General features: G+C 43.4%; 1 protein-coding gene across 1 annotated transcript; it reads left to right on the forward strand.

Annotated features, from left to right (window-relative positions):
- Nucleotides 1–3,839: 3,839 nt before the first annotated feature.
- On the forward strand, nucleotides 3,840–18,364 carry KLHL42 (kelch like family member 42). Its single transcript, XM_066183630.1, has 3 exons — nucleotides 3,840–4,820; nucleotides 11,144–11,337; nucleotides 15,164–18,364. Exons 1-3 carry the CDS (start codon nucleotides 3,916–3,918, stop codon nucleotides 15,613–15,615), a joined length of 1,551 nt encoding a protein of 516 aa, XP_066039727.1. The 5' UTR covers nucleotides 3,840–3,915; the 3' UTR covers nucleotides 15,616–18,364.
- The last annotated feature ends 506 nt before the right edge of the window (nucleotides 18,365–18,870 follow it).

Below are 18,870 nucleotides of genomic sequence, written 5' to 3' on the forward strand. Positions count from 1 at the left end.
TAATGCTGAAATACTGCAGGATAATTCCTATGTTCCACAAATGCTTACTTTGTATCCTGTGACAGGGAAAATACTGAACAATGGCAGCAGTGGGCAAATCCTTTCCAAAAGACCAGTTCCTGTCTTGAGTAATTCCACTATTATTCAATGCACAGTTCCCTGGCAGTGCAGTACAATTCCCTGGTATCTCAGAGGGCAGAATGTGGCGTTTTATATTTATATTAGATAGTATGGATACTTTAAGTATCCCCAGATTCAGTTCCAGTTCACACTTTATACTAATAAGGCTGAAAGGAATTCAAATTTTTCACTGTTTTTTTCACTCAGTGTGGTCCTTTCCTCAGAACATTCAGGTCAATGTTACTCTCTGGTTTTCAAGTGTTATCCAGCATCTCTCTGGGTTTACTTTTCTTGTCTTTGTAGCAGTAACTCCTCCTGAGTCTCTGTGATTCCTTGCTTTTGCTATGTTGGGAAAGTCAGGACTACAGAAATGTGTGCAGAGGCAGAGAAAGGCTCAGATTCTCTTTGTCATGGCTGAATGGTTTGTTACAATGGAGTTGCTGTATGAAAAAAGCTTCTTCCATTTCCACATCTTTTTAAAAGAAAAGAGTGAGTGATCTCTCTTCAGCCTTGGAAGTAATTCAGACATTAAATACAAGGAAACAGTTCAAGCACTATACACAGAGAAAAATTATGTAGCACAAAGGGCCAGTGCAACCCTGGAGCAAGAGAGCCTTTACTGACACTCTCTGGTGTCTGCACAGTCCCTTTGTTGGCACTTGAGAACCCTTTTCCTTGGTATCAATTTGTCTCTCAGATACTGTAAAGGGGCCTGAACTGTCTAAAACAGCTTGAAAACTTTGCCCCAGGAGCCAAAATCTAAAAGACAGGTATTGAAATGCTGAGCAGAGTTACCAACATCTTCCTCTCTGAATGTCTTGTTCTTCAGGGCATGTTTTTTTTATCATAAACTCATTTAATATCTACCATGATTGTTTTCATGTTTGATGCTTCAGCATGTTCTTGAAGGATGATAGATAGTCCTTCATATTTGTTTCAAAGATCATGCAAATCTTTTATGGCTCTGAACTACACATTTTGGCTTTGTAGCTCTAGAAATAGAGTTCCAACTCTCGAAAATACATTTTTTATTCACTTAAGGTACAACAAAAGTGATTGCTGGTGAAACAGCAAAGCTTTTTCTTTGATTTCAGTATAATAACATGTATTATTGATCTTAGAATAAACCAGTATAGCAGTAGAGTAAAAGACACAAAATTATCTCCACAGAAGTGGAACAAAAGAGTAACCCTTGCCTTGGTGCATTTGCAGTGTAAGTACTCTATAAGCACATCACACAGGCTGACTGATGAGTGTAGTAAAAAAAGGGACCTGCCCTGTCAGCAAACTCTGGCTTAGCACAACTGCCTGGTCCTGAGCTTGGAAAAAGAACAGAGAGATGACAACCAGCCCAGATGACAACTGGGTAAGGAAACAGGCTTTTTGGAAAAGTGGCCACTCAGTACTGCTGACCCCTTGAGCGTGTGAGAACTCCTGGGGAAAGCTGAGGGAGTTGGTGCCCTTGAAAGTTTTCTGGTGGAATAAAATAGTAGTACATGCCAGAACTGATGCAGCTCATTAACAAACCTCATGGACTGTGAGGAAGAAGGACAGGAAATCCCAGGCAGAGTGGCAGGCATAAGCTCATCTGGCAACATATGACCAGAGAAGAAATACTCCATCCACCCTGGTTTCAACACTTTGAGGCTGAACTTACCATAACTGACTGCATGGAAAAAAGCATTCACCAATTAGGAGCTAACTTAAGAATCCATGAAACATAAGAGACTCCAAAGCAGATGTCTAAAGATGGCAATCCTACTGTATTCCAACAGGACAGCTTGCTGGCCATGTCAAACATGAGAGCTCCGTTTTCCTCAGAAGTAATTATGATTACAATTGCTTGAAATGTCTGCCTGTGGGAATTAAAGGACAAGAAGGAATTAAGGGCTGGACTCGTACTGAGGTGGTGAGACACTTCTTGTGTGTGATAATCTTTTGAAGGCTGAACCTAAAGCAGAGAAAAAAGAGCCAAGTGATCATGCTTAAACTTGAACTAGCTGTAAGAAACTCAAACAAGCAAAATGTTGTGGTTCTTCATTAAGAACAGAAGACAGGAAAGTGGAATTTGAATATTAATTAAATATGAGGAAGACTGAAAGAGGAACACAAATCAAGCAAACAGTGTAACACTTTAGCAGGAAAGAGAAGGTGAGAGGTGATGGTAAGCCCAGCTAGTGAAGGCTGCCAAAGAGACCTCTTTGGGTCTGGTTGAGATCCTATATAAAAGGATTTCAGAACATGAAATGGGCCCCTCAAAAGCAAGATGGTGAAGATGCTTTGAAGTGAGGTAGAAAACAAACATGTGCAGAAATCTATCTCACCTCAAAAAAATGCTTTTATAAAAGTCAGCAGAAAAGAACACCTGTAACTGAGATTACCATTTGTGTCATCTCTGTGGGCTAGCATTAAGAAGCTGAAGATCAACAAAACAGTGATAAAGGATTGTGATCATTTCATAGAGGAAATGCTGAAAAGGAAAGAACGCTGTCTTCTTTAAAACAGAGGGGAAAAAATCCCCCACAAAACAGACCATTGAAATGTTTTTAATAGTGGGGGGAAAAGATCCCTTCTGTACAGTAAAAATAGGTAGTCGTCTGAAAACTAAGCAAGCTGCACAAACTGGACATGAGTCACACTACTGCTAAAGGGAAAGATGTTCTTTGGTCTGCAATATCCAAAGGAAATATCTTTATAAAGATAATAATGTATTTTGAACGTCTTTATAGTAAGTATCAGCATATAAGAATACAGGCATGGCAGACTTCTCATCTGTTTCAGCAGGTGGTAGGTTTTTGGTGTTTTTTTTAAAGGACTGTCACTGTATTTCAAGAATACAACAAGGCAAACAGCAAATCTGTCATTTTACCCTTGCCCAAGATGCTCAGGTATAATTTGCTCTTTTCTTGTTCATTTCAAACAAACTCCAGACCCTGGTACGTGGCTCACTTATAAGATGTCCTGTTCCAGGGACTTAGTTTAAATAGAAAAATGGAGCAGCAGAATAGGTTATGCAGTGTCTTCACAGGACAAACCAGGGGCTGGGACACGCAGGGACACGCAGGGAACCAGGAGGGTCAGAGCAGAGTCATGTATCGCACTTGCCATTCCCGAGTCCCACGGCTGCTCTGGCCGCGCAGGGTGAACCCCGGGGGGATTCAGCTCGGGAAGAGATGCGGGAATGCGATGGCACCAGGCTGGCTGTGCCGCTGCTCCTCCGCTCTGCCTGTGCGAGGATCCAGACACATACACTGCTCTTTCCCCGCCCGTGTGCCTCGGGAATGCTGCCCCTCGCCAGGGCTGCAGCGGTACATTTATGGCAAGGGGTTAGAGCTACAGCTGCAGCTGCGATCCGGCCCAAATCAGGAGAGGGGAGCACCGGGGGGGATCGGTGCGGCTCTGGGCTGTCCCCTGGAGCCCAGCATTGGCCATTCCACCGTGTCCCTGACACACACCCTGGCTGGGCCCGGGGATGCCTTGACGGCCCCCCCGGCCGGCAGCGCCGGAGCACTCAACATTGCCTTTTTCGGGCTTTTTTTCTCTTTCCTCCCTGCGTGAGGTTTGGGGGTTTTTTTTCTTTTCTTTTTTTTTTTTTCTTTCTTTCCCCCCCCCCGCTTCCCCTTGTCGCTCCTTTGCAGGGCCGGAGCGGCAGCAGCGCCTCCCGACATCACGGGGCCGCTCCGCCCATCCCATCCCGGCCCTTCCCGTCCCGTCCCGTCCCATCCCGGCCGGCGGAGGAGGAGCCGGCGCGGCGGCTCCGGCCGGGCTGAGGCGCAGCCGGGCCCGCGGTGAGCGATGTCCCTGGCGGAGCGGCGGCGGCGGCGGCGGCAGGAGAAGGAAGAGGAGCGGGAAGGGGAAGCAGGCGATGGGGCCGGTGACGGGGAGGAGGTGGTGCAGATCCGGCTGGGGGACAAGTGCTACCCGGTGTGCAAGAGGAAGCTGATCGAGCAGAGCGACTATTTCCGAGCTCTCTACCGCTCGGGAATGCGGGAGGCAGGGCAGGGCCAGGAGGAGCAGCTGCTGCGCGGGGGGCTGAGCGCGCTGGGGCTGGAGCTGGTGCTGGACTTCATCAACACGTCCTGCCTGGCCAGGCTGGAGCAGGACGAGGGCGGCGAGGAGGAGCCGCCGCTGCTGGAGGATCTCGTGGAGGCCGCGTCCTACCTGCAGGTCACGCCCCTGCTGCGGCTGCTGCTGTCGCAGGTGCGCCTGGGCAACTGCTTCGAGCTGCACCGCCTGGCGCAGGTGTACGGCCTGCAGGACCTGCACGATGCCTGCCTGGACTTCATGGCCGCCCACTACCACCAGGTGCTGCGCAGGCCCGACGCCCGCCCGCACCTCCTGCTGCCCCCGGCGCTGCAGCAGCAGCTGCGGGAGAGGCGCATGAGGGGCACGGCCACTCTGGTGCTGCTCGGGGACTTCATGGGCGCCTGCCCGCCGGGGCTGCCCGCCGGCTGTCACCCCGCGGGGGACGCGCCCTGGGCCATGCTCAGGTACGACGAGGAGGCGCAGCGGTGGCTGCCGCTGGCCAACAACCTGCCCGCCGACCTGGTGAGCGTCCGCGGCTACGGCTCGGCCACGCTGGACAATTACCTGTTCATCGTCGGCGGCTACCGCATCACCAGCCAGGAGATCTCGGCCGCGCACTGCTACAACCCGTGCCTGAACGAGTGGAGCCAGCTGGCCTCGATGAACCAGAAGAGGTAACCCCTGCTCACTGGGGTACACGTGTGTCCCGGTCTGGTGGTGAGATAGATCCTGTTGAGTCGCATGGCACTGCCTCAGCCTTAGGGATGAGATACAGACCTGGCTGTGCTCTGAACCACCAAACAAACCCAATGAGAAAACTCCATTCCTGCTTGCTTTGTGGTGTGTTGTAACTCCAGTTAAGTGCGTGACAAGTTTTCCTGCTCTTGATGGGGATGTACAGGCTACACTAGAGCTGGAGATGGCCGAAACAATTTAGTTGCAGCAGTTGTCCATTGGGTTGTACTTTCATAAAAGCCTGAACGTTTTGTAGACCTGCATGTCAGTGAAATACCAGAAAAGCATCAGGAAGATGGTGAGAAATTTCTCACTTGATGGGAATATTTGAATCTGGGAAACACTCATCGTTTTAACGATTTTTGTTTTTTACCTTTATCCTTTTGAGCAGTTTATTACACATTAATGTTTTAGTCTGAATTTAGAAACACTTGTGCAATTTATATTGAAAGAGTAATAGGACCTAACATTGAGGAGGGCCCAAGAAGAGAGGCTTTCTCCCTGGCCAAGGTTGTGGCTCCTCTACCTTAACCACACTGAAGTTACAAAAACGAAGGCTTTCATTTCACTGAAACAAACTGGCTTTGTTTCCAACATGAGCTTCCTCTTTGTTTCCATTTTAATAAAAGTATTTTATATTTTATCTTTTTTCTCTGAAAAAAGTAAGGAGGTCAAAATTCACTGTAGAATGGAAATCCTTTTCTCTATTCAGTGAATTAAAAGAGCATGCACAGATACCCAAGCTGTTGGCATAAATGCTTTGTATCTGGGTAGTTAAACTACAGTCTCTGTTCCTGGTCCTATTTAGCTTTTGCCACCTAAACCCCCTCAAAACAGGGATTAGACCTGAAATTAATTCTTTCCCATTTCGGCTTCCCCCCCTCCCCCCCCCCCCCCTTCCTGTATTGTGAGAATTTTACTAAAAATAATCACCTCCCTAATCAGTCATCACAACTGATCAGAAACCATTTTTCTCAGTGTTTCTGACTGCTTGGAGTGACGCTGGGAAAAGTTTCATCTGTGAAATGAATGTTTGGCTTTTAAACACTACAAACACCTTTTCTTACAGACCTCTTTCTTAAAGGCTGAGCCTGTAGCAGAGTTCCCTGAGGTGCCTGGATAATGGAGATGTTTTAGCTGGCTTCATTCAACAGCAGGAGCTGTGCAAATGGGGTTGGGAGCACTTGGCCTCGCTAGAAAAGGAGGATGGGGTCAGCCCACACAGTGTATCCTATGGAAAATTGACTTCATCACAGAAATCCCACATTGATCAAGCCACGAGGTTCTGTTTGTGTGCCGTCCATAGCAAGAGAGCTGTTACTATGTGTGTTGACTCTGCAACATGGGATTTTAAAAATTAGCTTTTCAAGGCCCTTTTTGCATCTTTCAGTCTGTGTAATTCAGACTCTAGATCATCCTTTTTTTCTCCACACTTGCCCTTTTTTTTGTTTGTTTTGTTTTTTTGCTAGGATGTATAATCATTATACTTGAAATAAGCACATGGATATTTTCTTCTATTACTGTTTTCAAATCTTCACACCTATCACAGATGACAGCAAGGTGTTCCTTAGAATAGAGTTTCGCATTGGCCATTTACTGCAGAAAGGCAGCAGGCAAATGGATATTTTTGGGATAATCTCTAGTCTTACATTCCGTGGTAGTTACTGCAGACCAAAATTGCAGAATTACACCTGCAGAGTAGCAGTGAGAATGTTGCTCCCTGAGTAACTGGGGGAGCTTTTTTTTTTCAAGGAAACTTAGATGACCCCTTCACAAAGCACAGTTTACTGACTTCACGGAGTCTCAACTCTGCAGTTAATGATTACTTTTTCTATCTGACATAACATGTCTGCTCCCTGATGACCTGCTTGGTGTTTTGTGTCAAGAAGGAATGGCCTGTGCTCTAGTAGCCAAGAGCAGGGCCATTTTTAACATGAGGGGTTTGCATTCTACATGTCCAGTGCTGATGCCTGTCTGCCACACATCTGTGCTGCAATTAGAGTTGCAGTTTGCTTGGCATTGTATTTTTAGTTTGTTATGCTGTAGTAAAATAAGCCGCGTGCTTGCCCAGCCTTCTTAGGAATTACAGCCATGTGACTGTCTGGCAAATGAATTTGTGTCAGCTGATACAATTACATCCCATGGATGAAATTCGACATACCTTCAGGGAGGGCTCTAGTTTCCATTGAAGTTGGTTTGACTTCAGACAGAAGAGGATCTGGATTTGTCCTGCATGAGTGGCTGCATGTATTGACCTCGAGGGAAGGTTGAGGAGTTACGGATATAATTTTACTGCTCTACTGTTCATATAAGAGTTTTCTGCCCTAAACAAACCTTTTAAGTTCTGTGATATTTTTATCATGAATTGTTTCCAGTGTTGTAATAGAGAATTCCAGGATAGTGGGATTCTCTTCACATGCTTAGATGAAACACTGCTAACTTACTTCTAAGTAGAAGATGAAAGCAACTGAATATTTAGCAGCCATTCTGGTTTGGGTCTTCACTGTTGGCTTTCTTTTTAGGTGTATATGTCTTACTACTTTAGTTTCAAACTTTTTCACAATAAGCAACTCCTATATAATGTTCTTGTGATAGCCCCAGGGGCTTCAGAGAATGTTATTCCCAATTTATGCTTTCCCAAGGGAGCTAAAATAACGTGCTAAGGCTCACAAAGGAAGCCAGTGACTGAGCATGGAATTTCTCATCGTCTGAGTGCTAAATCCAGTGCTGATCACAAATAGTCCACAACAGATCGTATTTTCTAGACCTTTTCATTCTAGAGGTGTTTCTGTACTTGGAATTCTCAAGAGAGAGAATGACCTGAACTTTTTAATAGAAGCAGCTCCATGTAAGGGTTGCCCAAGATCACTTTGGGCAGGGGACTGTTGCAGTAATGTCCTTGAATACTTTTCCAAACATTTTTTTTTTTTCAAGTGAACACTGTCTGTTGAAATTTGCTATTTAAAAATAATATACTCCAAGGATTTTTACTGCTTGTGCCAGTTAGAGCTGTATATTCCACTTCTATTTTCCTTCAGAACGTTCCTACTCATGGCAGGTAAATCTTTCAGGCCTGGAAGACCTATGTAAGCCCCAGGCTGGAATTATGCACATGCACATGGAACATGATTTTTGTGAGCAGTGTGTGCCTGAACTGCTGCCACTCTTGAGCACTCTTACAGGAATGTAGGAGATGATGCTTCTGGGGAATGCTACTTGTTCAGGAGACCTTCTCTTTCCTCGTTTCTTACTGTTTTTTGAAATTCACTCAAAATTCTTCTGTGCTGGAAGAAAATAGACTTCAAAATTCTTTAAAGTTAGAACCATCTGTACCTTACCACAAATGTATCACACACTTCTAAAGCTAAATGTTTGAAGACGTGTACTCTGAAAATTCACCTAAGAAACATAAAAAAGGGAAAAAAAGGAATTTATTGAAATTCCGTAAAATGTTTTGTAATTGCTCCATAACTGTGCTTCCTTGATTCCTTGTCTCTGTTGTAAGTGCTTTAACTATAGAATAAGGAAGTCAGTCTGATTTTTGAGAAATATTAAGGTTAAATTGATCATTTGGCAGGAAGAAACAATGTTGGTTAATCCAAGGCTCATGTTCTGCAGCAGGATAATAAACCTTGCAAGTAAATACATATTTAACTTGCTCTTGAAATCCTCCAGAAGTGTAGATTCCAGCTTGTACTGGAATCCTTCTCCCAGGTGTCTTGTTCCCATGTTTAGCCACCCCTCCAATCACAAAGTCCTCCCCAGTATCTGGGCTACCTCTTTTTTGTTATACACTAAGTGAGATTGTCGGTGAACAATAACCATGTGTGCTGGTCCTTTAATAGCCACTGCCACCATGACCTCCTGCAGATATACCTAGCACAATCCAGAGCCGCAGGGCGTTTTTGGGAAGCTGTGGAATGTCCTATGTGCAGAAAGCCTCTCTGACCTCCAGCTCTTATACATTTGTGTGTTATATTTTCCTTCTTTTGTGCATGCAGCGCTTTGCACTTTCTTGAGTGAAGAACAGATTTTGAGGGATGGTAAAACCCCACAGCTCCCACTCACTGCTGTTCCTGGGATCCTGTTCAGAGTGAATGGGGGCAGCAGAAGGCAGCTCATACCTCAGCTTGTGCCAGCAAGAAGGGACCCACTAGGCCTGGTTTTTGGAAAGTACAGGTTTAGACAAGTAGCAGGTGGAGTTCTGGCGTGGTGGAATCTGACTGATTTGGCCCCGCTGTTTCCAGGCTGTGGTCCATGGAATGGTTGTGGAGAGCTGGCTCCCTGCTCAGTATTTGCCTTCCTTGTTTCCAACTGCTCCAACATATTAAAAGAGAGTAAAAATGCACTAAATATTTCCTAATGTTCACTCTCCATGAAGACACCTGCTGTTACTGGCGTTGAAAGGTGAATGGCAGAAGTTTTTCATAACATATTGAGCCATTGTCCAGACTTTCATACAAAGTGTCCTGATGGATAATTGCAGCTACTTTTGAGTAAAATGAACCTTATTGTTAATGGATTCCATGAATCTGAGATACCTCCACTGAATGTCATCCATTTTAACGAGTGTTTGGAAATGGTTAAATGACTGACACAAAGGTTTGTGGCCTCCCTTTAGAATATTTAAAGCTGCAAATTGTGTTGGTTTTGTATCAACAGGTAGTTTTCCCTGTGATTTTGCCCCTTTGTTAATTTGTGGATTTTTTTTTCTGTCTTAACTTTTACAACAGGTATATTGCTTTGAAAATCATAATGTTTTGCAAGTAGTTATCCTCATTTCATACCTGCAATTGACTGCCACGTTACTCTGGATTTTCTAAACTGGAAAGCATAATTGCTATTGAGGGAATATGAACAGACTGACCTAATCGTAAATGTCAAAGGAAAAAAAAAGATTAATTCCTTCAAAGGAGCATTTTAGTTTCCAAAGCTGTATCAGGCTGACAAAAACAAAGTGATTCCATCTGGAAACAAATCCTTTTTCCAAATACACTTAATAAAAAAGAAGTTGTAGGGCAGTCTGCAGCTAGGCAGGGTTCATTTTGCCGGGACAAAACCCTGCAAAAATACTTAGCAGTAAGTTTTGAATGTTGGATTCCTGCAGGGTGGAAATCCCTCTGCTGCCCAGCAGGCCAGCGCAGGTCTGAAACATCATTTCAGTTTTACAGACATGACACAGTTCCCTGTTTGGCTTTGTGCAGAGCTGGTGCACTCCAGGGACTGCCACACATCCAGTTAATTGGGATACTCATGGTAAAATCTCAGTTGGCTCAGCAGAGGAGAAGGAACAACCTTACTAGGCAGTGAGACTGTTCCTTGGGAGAGGAGAAGCTCATCCTTTGTTAGACCAACTTCCTTAGCTGGAAGGTAGAGCTGCATACAAGAGTTCTGTCTTCACATCCTCCAGTTTCTTCCTCCAGACCTGCACCTTTAATACTGCTGGAGACCATTTGTTTCTGTCTGTGCTACCTTCAGGGTGTGAGATAGGAGATTTCTCTTGCTTCAGGAATTAGGAAGTTGCCCTTTGCCACGTGTGAATTCTGAAATCATAGTGGAACAGACTAAGAAATAAATTACCAGTTTGGAGGGCATTGCTCATGGGGTGCAGTGTAATTTTTGTTCAGCTATGGGTAGAACATAATTTGCAGATGGATCTTGCTTCAGAGAGTGTATTTAGTGGTTTAATGCTGAATAGGGTACAAAAGATTCTCTCTTCCTTCTTTTGCAGAACAGGATTCAATGTGTTCCACTTTAAATAGTTTTTTTTTTTTTATTATGGTTATTAAAGAGATTCCATAATACAGCCTAAAACAAGTATGCATTAGTAGGCATCCATCAATTCTTGTTTGAAATTTTTGCCATTTTAACTGCAGTTATATCCTTCACTGTGTATCCATGTAATGCATTTTTCTGTACAAATGGCACATTGCTAATAAAAATGAGCCATCTACTGAGCACACTGGTTAACTGAACATCTAGAGCTGAACTGGCACAGTCTGAAATACAAAATAAAATATTCCTCAATCTCAGCAGCATCATCAATTGCATTGAGACTGTCACTTTTTACTGGCCCGGGTAATTGCAGTGTAGTTACAGCATTTTGGCCTTGCACAGAAGAGTTCAGATGCTGCAGATACCTCAAGTGGTGGTGCAAGCCGTGAGTGGTGATGAGTGTGTCAGAGCCTGGGTAGGAAGAACTTTCCTCTGTGTTTCTGTACATGGATGCACCTCATTTCAGTGCTGCAATCTGTTCTTTCAGATCCAACTTCAAGCTCCTAGCTGTCAGTGGAAAGCTCTATGCCATCGGTGGCCAGTCCCTTTCCAACGTGGAGTGCTACAACCCAGAGAATGACTGGTGGAATTTCGTGGCATCCATGCCAAACCCTCTTGCAGAATTCTCAGCTTGTGAATGCAAGGGCAAGATCTATGTTATTGGAGGATACACTGCACGAGGTAACAAGTTTGCTGTTACTTCTTGGTGGTTTTTACCTGATTGTTTCCAAGGCCCAGATAATTTTCTCCTGTTTTTCAGGAAAGCATTTGTACTTGTGTAGAAGGCTGATTGAATGCTGATTAAATTTAATGCTGATTAAAACACATAGAAATAAGTTGCTGTTAGAAAATAATTGATAAACAAAACAAAACAATAGCTCTGTCAGGGAAGAATCAGGTTTGGTTTTTTTTTTTCAGAGCCTGTGTTGGACCTGGGGTTCTGTTACTTGAAGAGAACAAACTGATGGGTACTTCAGCACCCAGCTTAGCCACTACCCCTTTTCTTAGACTTTGATCACAAAGTACAGAGAGGTCTCAACAGATGTACTTTTTTTACTTTTTAAATACCTGGTTTAGACTCTCAGAAGGAAAAAAATCATAGAAAATATCTGCTTGCCTTAGTATTTCTCATGTGTTAATAGGTGTCATGGTCTTTTCACTACAGTATTTCAGTGTTTCAAAAGCAAATTCAAGCTATACCTTAATAACTGAACTGAACCCTCCAAAAGTTGAAGCAAGAACCAGCACTTTTAGCTTTTTTAAATTCTGTACCAAATTTTCTGAGGACACTGTACAGAGGGAAGGATTTGAAGTTTCATTCTCTTCTGACAATTACTTTACTTCTATCCAGTGGGCAAACAAGTTCAATTAAAAAGAGCTCCCATTTGTTCATTCCTTAGAGCCATTTTCTGGGAGGAAGACATTTTCTCAGTGTCATTTTTTGGGAGGAAGACGCTTTCTCAGTGCTTTAGAAGTCAATTTTTAAGCATGTCAAATGTTCGGTATTTACCAGGATTTCGTAAGTTTGAATTTGGCCTTTCCCCACTTCAGTTGACCACAGCAGTTTTAAGGGCTTTCTTTCCAAACAGAATAAAATTAGAAGAGCGATCAGCTTTTACAGACAGTACTGCAAGCAAAGCTAAACTGATGTCAGAACAAGCTTCTAGTGTCTGAGCAGATTTGAGCTCTGAATAATTTTAAAGTTTATAAAAGATCCTGCTACCCTTTAAGGTCCTTCTGGTAATGAAAACCCTCAAACTCATTTTGTCCAAACACTTCTGACCCAGAGCCTGGTGGCTTCTATGAGGAAAGTGTGCCTGTGTCTATATGGAGAGCTGTGCTGTGCTGTGCTGTGCTGTGCTGTGCTGTGTGTGCTGCAGTCCCAGTCCTCTTTTCACCCTCACTGCAGGATCTGCCAGGGCCATTGTGCTCCCTCATATCCAGCACTGGGACTCTGAGATATCTGGCATGAAACACTTGTCATGCTGAGAAGTCAGATCCAAAGGGGAACATACTGTGAGACAACAGAACGAGGAGAAAGGCTTGAAGCAGGTTAATGGGAAGTCTTGTCTCTAGAGACCAGGGTTAGGAGTTTGGCATTTTTATTTAGAGAGAGAGAAAGAAGAGGTAAGGTGAAAAACCTCTGATTTGGTTAAGAGTGCTACACAATTATGGGATGGCCAGCTTTTCTCCTGCACCCTCTGCACTCTGCAAGTTCCTTCTCTGATGCTTGTGCTGTTCTTTCATCGGACTGCCTACTCCTGGTGTCATGAAGAGGAAGATGAGCGCATTGCTGATTCAGATCCTGTTCCTTTAAAACTCCTGACCAAGGGATGTGCAGTCGGGATTGCTGCCCTGTGTCAGGCTCCTGACTCAGTACTTGCTGCCTGTGAGTTCAGCTGAAGGAGAGTTGTGAGTTACCTCTGTTTTTTTCTCCACATTCCAGGAGATTGCTGCTGCCCTCCAAACCTCTGTCATTTCTCAGGTCTTTTCCTAAAAGTCTTTTTCAATGGAAATAGGGAAGTAAAACAATGAGAAGTTTTGAGCAGTGGATAGCTAGCACATTTAGGCTTCTGTTTAAATCCAGGGTCACTCAGGACAACAAACACCTGTGCTTGTTATAAATAATTTCCTGTACAAGAGTATAGAATCAGTTTTTCTGTGACATCTTGGCTTAGTACAGGTAGCAGACTTAGAAACCAGAGTGGCCACAGTTATGCTGGTGATTTTCCTTCTGAATTAGGCTGATGTCAAAAAGTGCTAAGATCTTTAGATCTGAAAAACACTAAGGTTTATTTGCTGATTTGCTATGTTTACTCCATAAAACACATGCAGTAATTAATGGGTTTTGTGTTATGTTATTTTTAGTAATTTTTAGTACTTCTGTATATGCCTCAGTTTTGGTAGATTCTGTGGGCTATTTTTTGAATTTGTGTAGAGCTTTCTCCTGAGACTGAATTTTTCAAAAGATGGCAGGATCTGTAATTTCCCACTGTAAATTATAATGACACTTCTTGAATAAAGTCCTTCTCTTGAGTTTGCAGCTCTCACTTAGATCCTAGAATAGAACCTAGATCTTAATAGAAATTCCATGTCAGGCACTGTGGTGTTCATATTTTGTGTTGCGGGTTTTGTTTGAGTTGGTTTTTTCGTTGTTTCAGGTGATATAAAAGACCTGGGCTTTGGACTGAGCATGTGAGGGCCACGTTGCCAATGGACTTCTATTTCATACATCTCCTCTCAAATAGAACATTTTCCAGGGGAAGTTTACTGCTATAGATAGTCATAGAAACTTAATTGGGATTTCTCCTCCCCTTAATGAGTCAGAGAATGATAGGTTGTTTGTAGACAAAGGTCATCTATATGTAGAGCTGCAGTTTCACAGAGCTCTGCCATGAAAATAATCAGAGTGCAAATCCTGGATGGAGCAGCACCTCCCTGATCATGCCACTGATGCCCTTCATTCATGACAATCCAGTTATATTTTTGGCTATTTTTACCTGTGCCCTTACAGAACTTGTCAGTATGTCTCTCTCTGCTCTTCCCCCTGGGAGGTCATCTGGAAGTCATCATGTAGGACAAACTAGTAGCGTGGAGCAGATTTAATAAAAGACCTGTCTGGAGTCTGCAAACCTGTTCCTGCTTGTCACTTGAGGTTGGATTTGAGCTCAGGTCTCCAGAGACTGGAACTGAATTTACTGAGTTACGTGCATTCTGTGATAATTTAGTGAAGCCTTGGGCACAGCCAGAGTCTTCACTGCACCATAAATCAGGGTGGCATTGTAACAGTTTTGTGAATTAACACTATTGCAAACGTATGCAGCCACTGAGTTGTGAATTATGGGCATGATTTCAGCTGCTTTCTTAGCCTCTGCCTAATGGCCGAGCACAGAGTTCCTGGTTCTTAGATGATTTTGACAATGTGTGTTTCTCTCTTTATAAGGTGCCCTTAGGTCATCCAGGCCACCTGCTGAAGTGTAACCAGCTTTAAAAATTTTATTCCATAAAACTTTGATTTACGGAATGAAATGTGGAGTATCAAAGTTAAGCTTGAATGATAAGTCATGACTTGACAGCCATTAAGAAGTGTACTGTCTTCATGATAGTTTGATTCATCTGTGACCACTTCTGGAGAGGAGAACGTTGCTCCATTTCCCTCTTTGTAAAAAAATACTTACGTATCAGTCAGAGACAAAATTAAAAGCATAAGTTAAAAGGTAGGGATTATTCTGCTAAAATCTGCGGGCCCAGATAAGTTGCATCATGTAATGTGCCAAAAGTAGCATAATTTTTTTCCCCTGTGCCAAGGAACAGAACGTTCAAAATTTCTTTTCAGGGGCAAAGAGCTGCACTTGTCAGTGCTCACCATTTTTCCCCTGACTTGCCCTGCCAAGTGTGTGAGCAATCTGCAGGAAAGGCTGGGATGCTTTGTGGGAAAGAAAAACGCTCCCCCACAAGTGCCTTCTGACAGAATTATTTATCTGTGAATATCTCCTCTCTGTTTCAGGCAGGAACATGAGCATCCTGCAGTACTGTCCCACTTCTGATTCCTGGACCAACTTGGAGCTGTGCGACGTGCACGTCCGCAAGCAGCAGATGCTGTCTGTGGAGGAGACCATCTACCTGGTGGGGGGCTGCATCCTGGACCTGGGACCAAACCAGAGATCCAGCCCCAGCGAGGACGTGCTGACGGTGCAGTCCTATAACACTGCCACCAAAGAGTGGCTCTACCTCAATGAGAACTCGTCCAAATCTGGCCTTAACTTGACTTGCACTCTCCACAACGATGGAGTCTATATCTTGAGTAGGAATATTACTCTGTCTTCCAGCTTGGAGCAGCGTCTCTTCCTGAAGTATAACATCTTCATGGACACTTGGGAGTCACTGGGGCGCTTCCCAGCCTTTGGACAAAACATTCTGATTTGTTCTATGTATTTGCCTGATGGGCGAGAAGTGTAGCATCACAAGGGTTTTCTTTTCAGTTCATTAGTTGTTCTTTGATGAAATACTGCTCCCTCTGAGTCACATCCATCAGAATGTAATGTGGTTGCATAATGCAGGCATAAAATACTGATTCTGTTCTCTAAAAAGGTTTCAGAATCCAATATGAAGAGAAATGCTTCCAGAAACAGTTTTAAGATGTCGATTTAAACATTTTACTGGTTTAGATTAAAATTTCGCCAGGCATTGTTTGCAGTTTAAATGTAAAATTATTATGTTGGCAACCGATTCCGGAGTTCCAAAGGCAAAACTGATCAGCCTGGTTTTATTCTTTGTCTTAATAGACAGTGTAGAATGAAACATATATATTTCAAAAGTGTTTTTAAATACTTTTTAATTCAATAAAATAAATAATTAGTATAATCAAAACCACAACAGGATTTCTTTCAAAATACAGTTATTACTCAAGCAATGTTCTGTCGAAAGTGCACAGTTTCAAATTTTTTGTACTATCCCATTTTTATCTCTTCCATAGCAGCGAGATTCTCAAAGGGTCCAGCAGTCAGGGTCCCATCAAGAAGAACTTCCTCTGAATTATTTTTAATGCAATGCTTTGCCAGGGACTGGTAGGAATTTCCTAGAGGCTGCAGTTGCTGATTGGAAAGTAGATGCTCCTTTAATGGAAGTTGGCAGCAAGTCTTGCTACTATTAAGATAGAGGTAAAAAGGCTCTTTATTCAAAGGGTGGAGTTTCCTAATTGTCATAAAGGTTTTAGTTGCCTAGTTGTGTTCTGTAGTACTTAAAACTGACTTTTAAAGAGCAAATTGTAGTTGGAAATAAGCTGTGTGTTGTGAAAATGTCCCTGAGCATGTGCATAGGTGATCCTGCTCCAAGCACATCCTGATTGGCAACACTCCTGTGGGACACACATGGAAGGCTTGGATCTTGTAAATGACTCCCTGAACACGTCCCCCAGAGCAGGGACGCCTGAGTGTTGGCTCTTCCTTGTGTCACCAGGAGAGGTTGCCTCAGGTGTGCCACCCAGTGTTGTTCCTCTCTGTAAAGGGCTCTCCAAGGTGGTCACTGTGAACACTGCTTTGTGGGGCTTATGGAGTGGACACTGCGGGAGTTTCTCCCAGTTCCTCCCTCTTGCCTGAGAGAATTGCAGCCATGATTGGTCCCTTTTCTCCTTGTAGCTGACAAGGGTAAAAGCATCTTCTTGAGGTGCCTGCCCAGGTCTGGAAATGTGTCCTCACAACAAGGAGAGGAAATCTCTGGGTCATCATGAGAAGAGCCAGGTTAGACATGCGCTAAACACATCGCAGGGATGCTGGTTCTGCTCCAAATGTTTATCCACATGATAAGATGAGATTTAAAGCACCTGAACACGTTCCTAATGTGTGGAGATGTATTTTTGTTTTTTCATTAGAATTCAGGAATCTTCTTTTGAAGAAAGGGGCCTTTTGTGCAGAGGAGGAGGAGGCAGCAATGGCTCCCTCAGGGTCCTTGTAACTCCTTGCTTTTCCGTGGTTTTGAATGAAATTGGTTCTTGCTAAAGGGTTACCAGTCTTAAAGTGCCTTGCCAATCACTGCTCACTCATTAATCTCCGTGCTTCCAATCACCTCTAGCAACCCAAACAGAAAATCCCAGGAAACTTCTCCAGATTGAGGGTATTTGTGTTTGAACATTTTTAGGATGAAAGCAACCACAACACAAGGTATTTTGGATGTCTAAGATTTACCTTTTTGGGTGGAACTTTTGCAGCCTAGTAGAGAATGTCATGCCTCAGCCCAAACTTACGCCTGCAACTCAGCTCTGTATGACTTCAATTAGCTAAGTCCACCTTGATGTGTTTTTATTTCCTTTGAAGATGTTGTGCTGCTGCTGTGTTTTGACAGCAGTATCAGACATCACAATTGCTCTTCTGAATGGAGCAATAAGGTGACTTTCACAACATGCTTCTTTCAGAAGTGTTTCAGAATAAATATAAGCAGGGTGCCATTGCCTGGTGATAAATTACCTCGGTCACATTATGATACTTGTTTCCCTAAATTTCTGTTCAGTTCCAGATTCAGAACCCTACAATCAACTGTGATCAGTATTGGTGGAGGGAATCACATCCAAGTTGCAGCATTCTCTTTCCTAGCAAATTAACCAAGGAACCCCATCACTCCTGACTTAGCAGTGGGGTGTATCAAATCAAGTCCTTTCAAACCCATTCATTTCTTAGTGCAGTCGTAACTCCAAAAACTATGACATCATCTTCTAGGTGTGATTACTCTTTTTCAGAAGAGGCCTTTCCACACTGGGTTTATCTTTTTTTCAACTTCCAGCAGTCAACTGACCACCTTGAAAACCTGCTCAAATGCAGAAGACAAAGATGTGTCTGACTGTAAATACAGTCAGACCCTTCTGTCAGTCCATGGTGCAAATGCCTCCTACACCAACATCTAACAGTACTGCAGTCACAAAACTGGTGTTTAATTTAGTGGTAGCATTAATTAGTGTAATAATCTAAGTGTACTGCATTACTACAGGCTGAAATTAAAATAAATGCCTTTTTTTTAAACAAAATCCTTTACAGAAAAGTATGCAGTGTGTGTGGCCCCAAACTTCAGGAAAGAAACCAAACACTGTAATGACTGTCTTGTGGCCTGTTCATTTTCTATCAGTTTTATACTTCATGTTCACTTTTTATATTTTGGGGCAAGTAAAAGTGTCTGAGAACTACTAGCAAAGTAATTAAAACACTGCTTTTTATGGAAATGTTCAGTGATCTTGTGTCCTCTCCTTTCTCTGGTGGTGGGAGGAAAAGGCCCTTAATTTTAGAAGTAGCTGAAGAGTCCTTGCAGTTTGATCAACTGGAAATTCCTCTATCGTCCTCATGTTGCTCCTAAGTTACCATATGGGCTTGGAGAGATCCTTCCAGCTCCTGGCATCTGCATCTCCAAAGGTGACATGTGAGTAGGAATGTTCATCTTGTGGGAACACGAGGTTTGGTTCATCTGGTTTGTAGTGTTTGAAAGAGTTCCTGAGCATGTGAAATACGTTTGTTCTCAGTGCTGGAACTGCTTCCTTGGCTATTCAGACTGCTTCAGCAAGTGCTAATTACTTCAACCTCTGCTAATTACCTGTATTTCGAACTAATGGCTATTTCCAGCCTGTTTCTTTCCTTCCTTCTTTCTTTTTTTTATTTGGTCACACAACAGTCTGTAGTTCATCTAAGTTTCCTGATCCTGGTGTTCCCAAGTCTGTATCTAAATTCCAGACCG

Source organism: Chamaea fasciata, unplaced genomic scaffold, assembly GCF_029207755.1.
Source record: "Chamaea fasciata isolate MVZ Bird 193981 ecotype frontalis unplaced genomic scaffold, bChaFas1.0.hap1 SCAF_5, whole genome shotgun sequence".
NCBI lineage: Eukaryota > Metazoa > Chordata > Aves > Passeriformes > Sylviidae > Chamaea > Chamaea fasciata.

What these genes read in the sequence shown, in the direction of transcription:
- KLHL42 (XM_066183630.1), top strand. Translation starts at nt 3,916, where the DNA reads ATGTCCCTGGCGGAGCGGCGGCGGCGGCGGCGGCAGGAGAAGGAAGAG. An exon ending in GCCTCGATGAACCAGAAGAG is followed by an intron (nt 4,821 to 11,143) that starts GTAACCCCTGCT and finishes CTGTTCTTTCAG; the next exon opens with ATCCAACTTCAAGCTCCTAG. An exon ending in TGGAGGATACACTGCACGAG is followed by an intron (nt 11,338 to 15,163) that starts GTAACAAGTTTG and finishes TCTCTGTTTCAG; the next exon opens with GCAGGAACATGAGCATCCTG.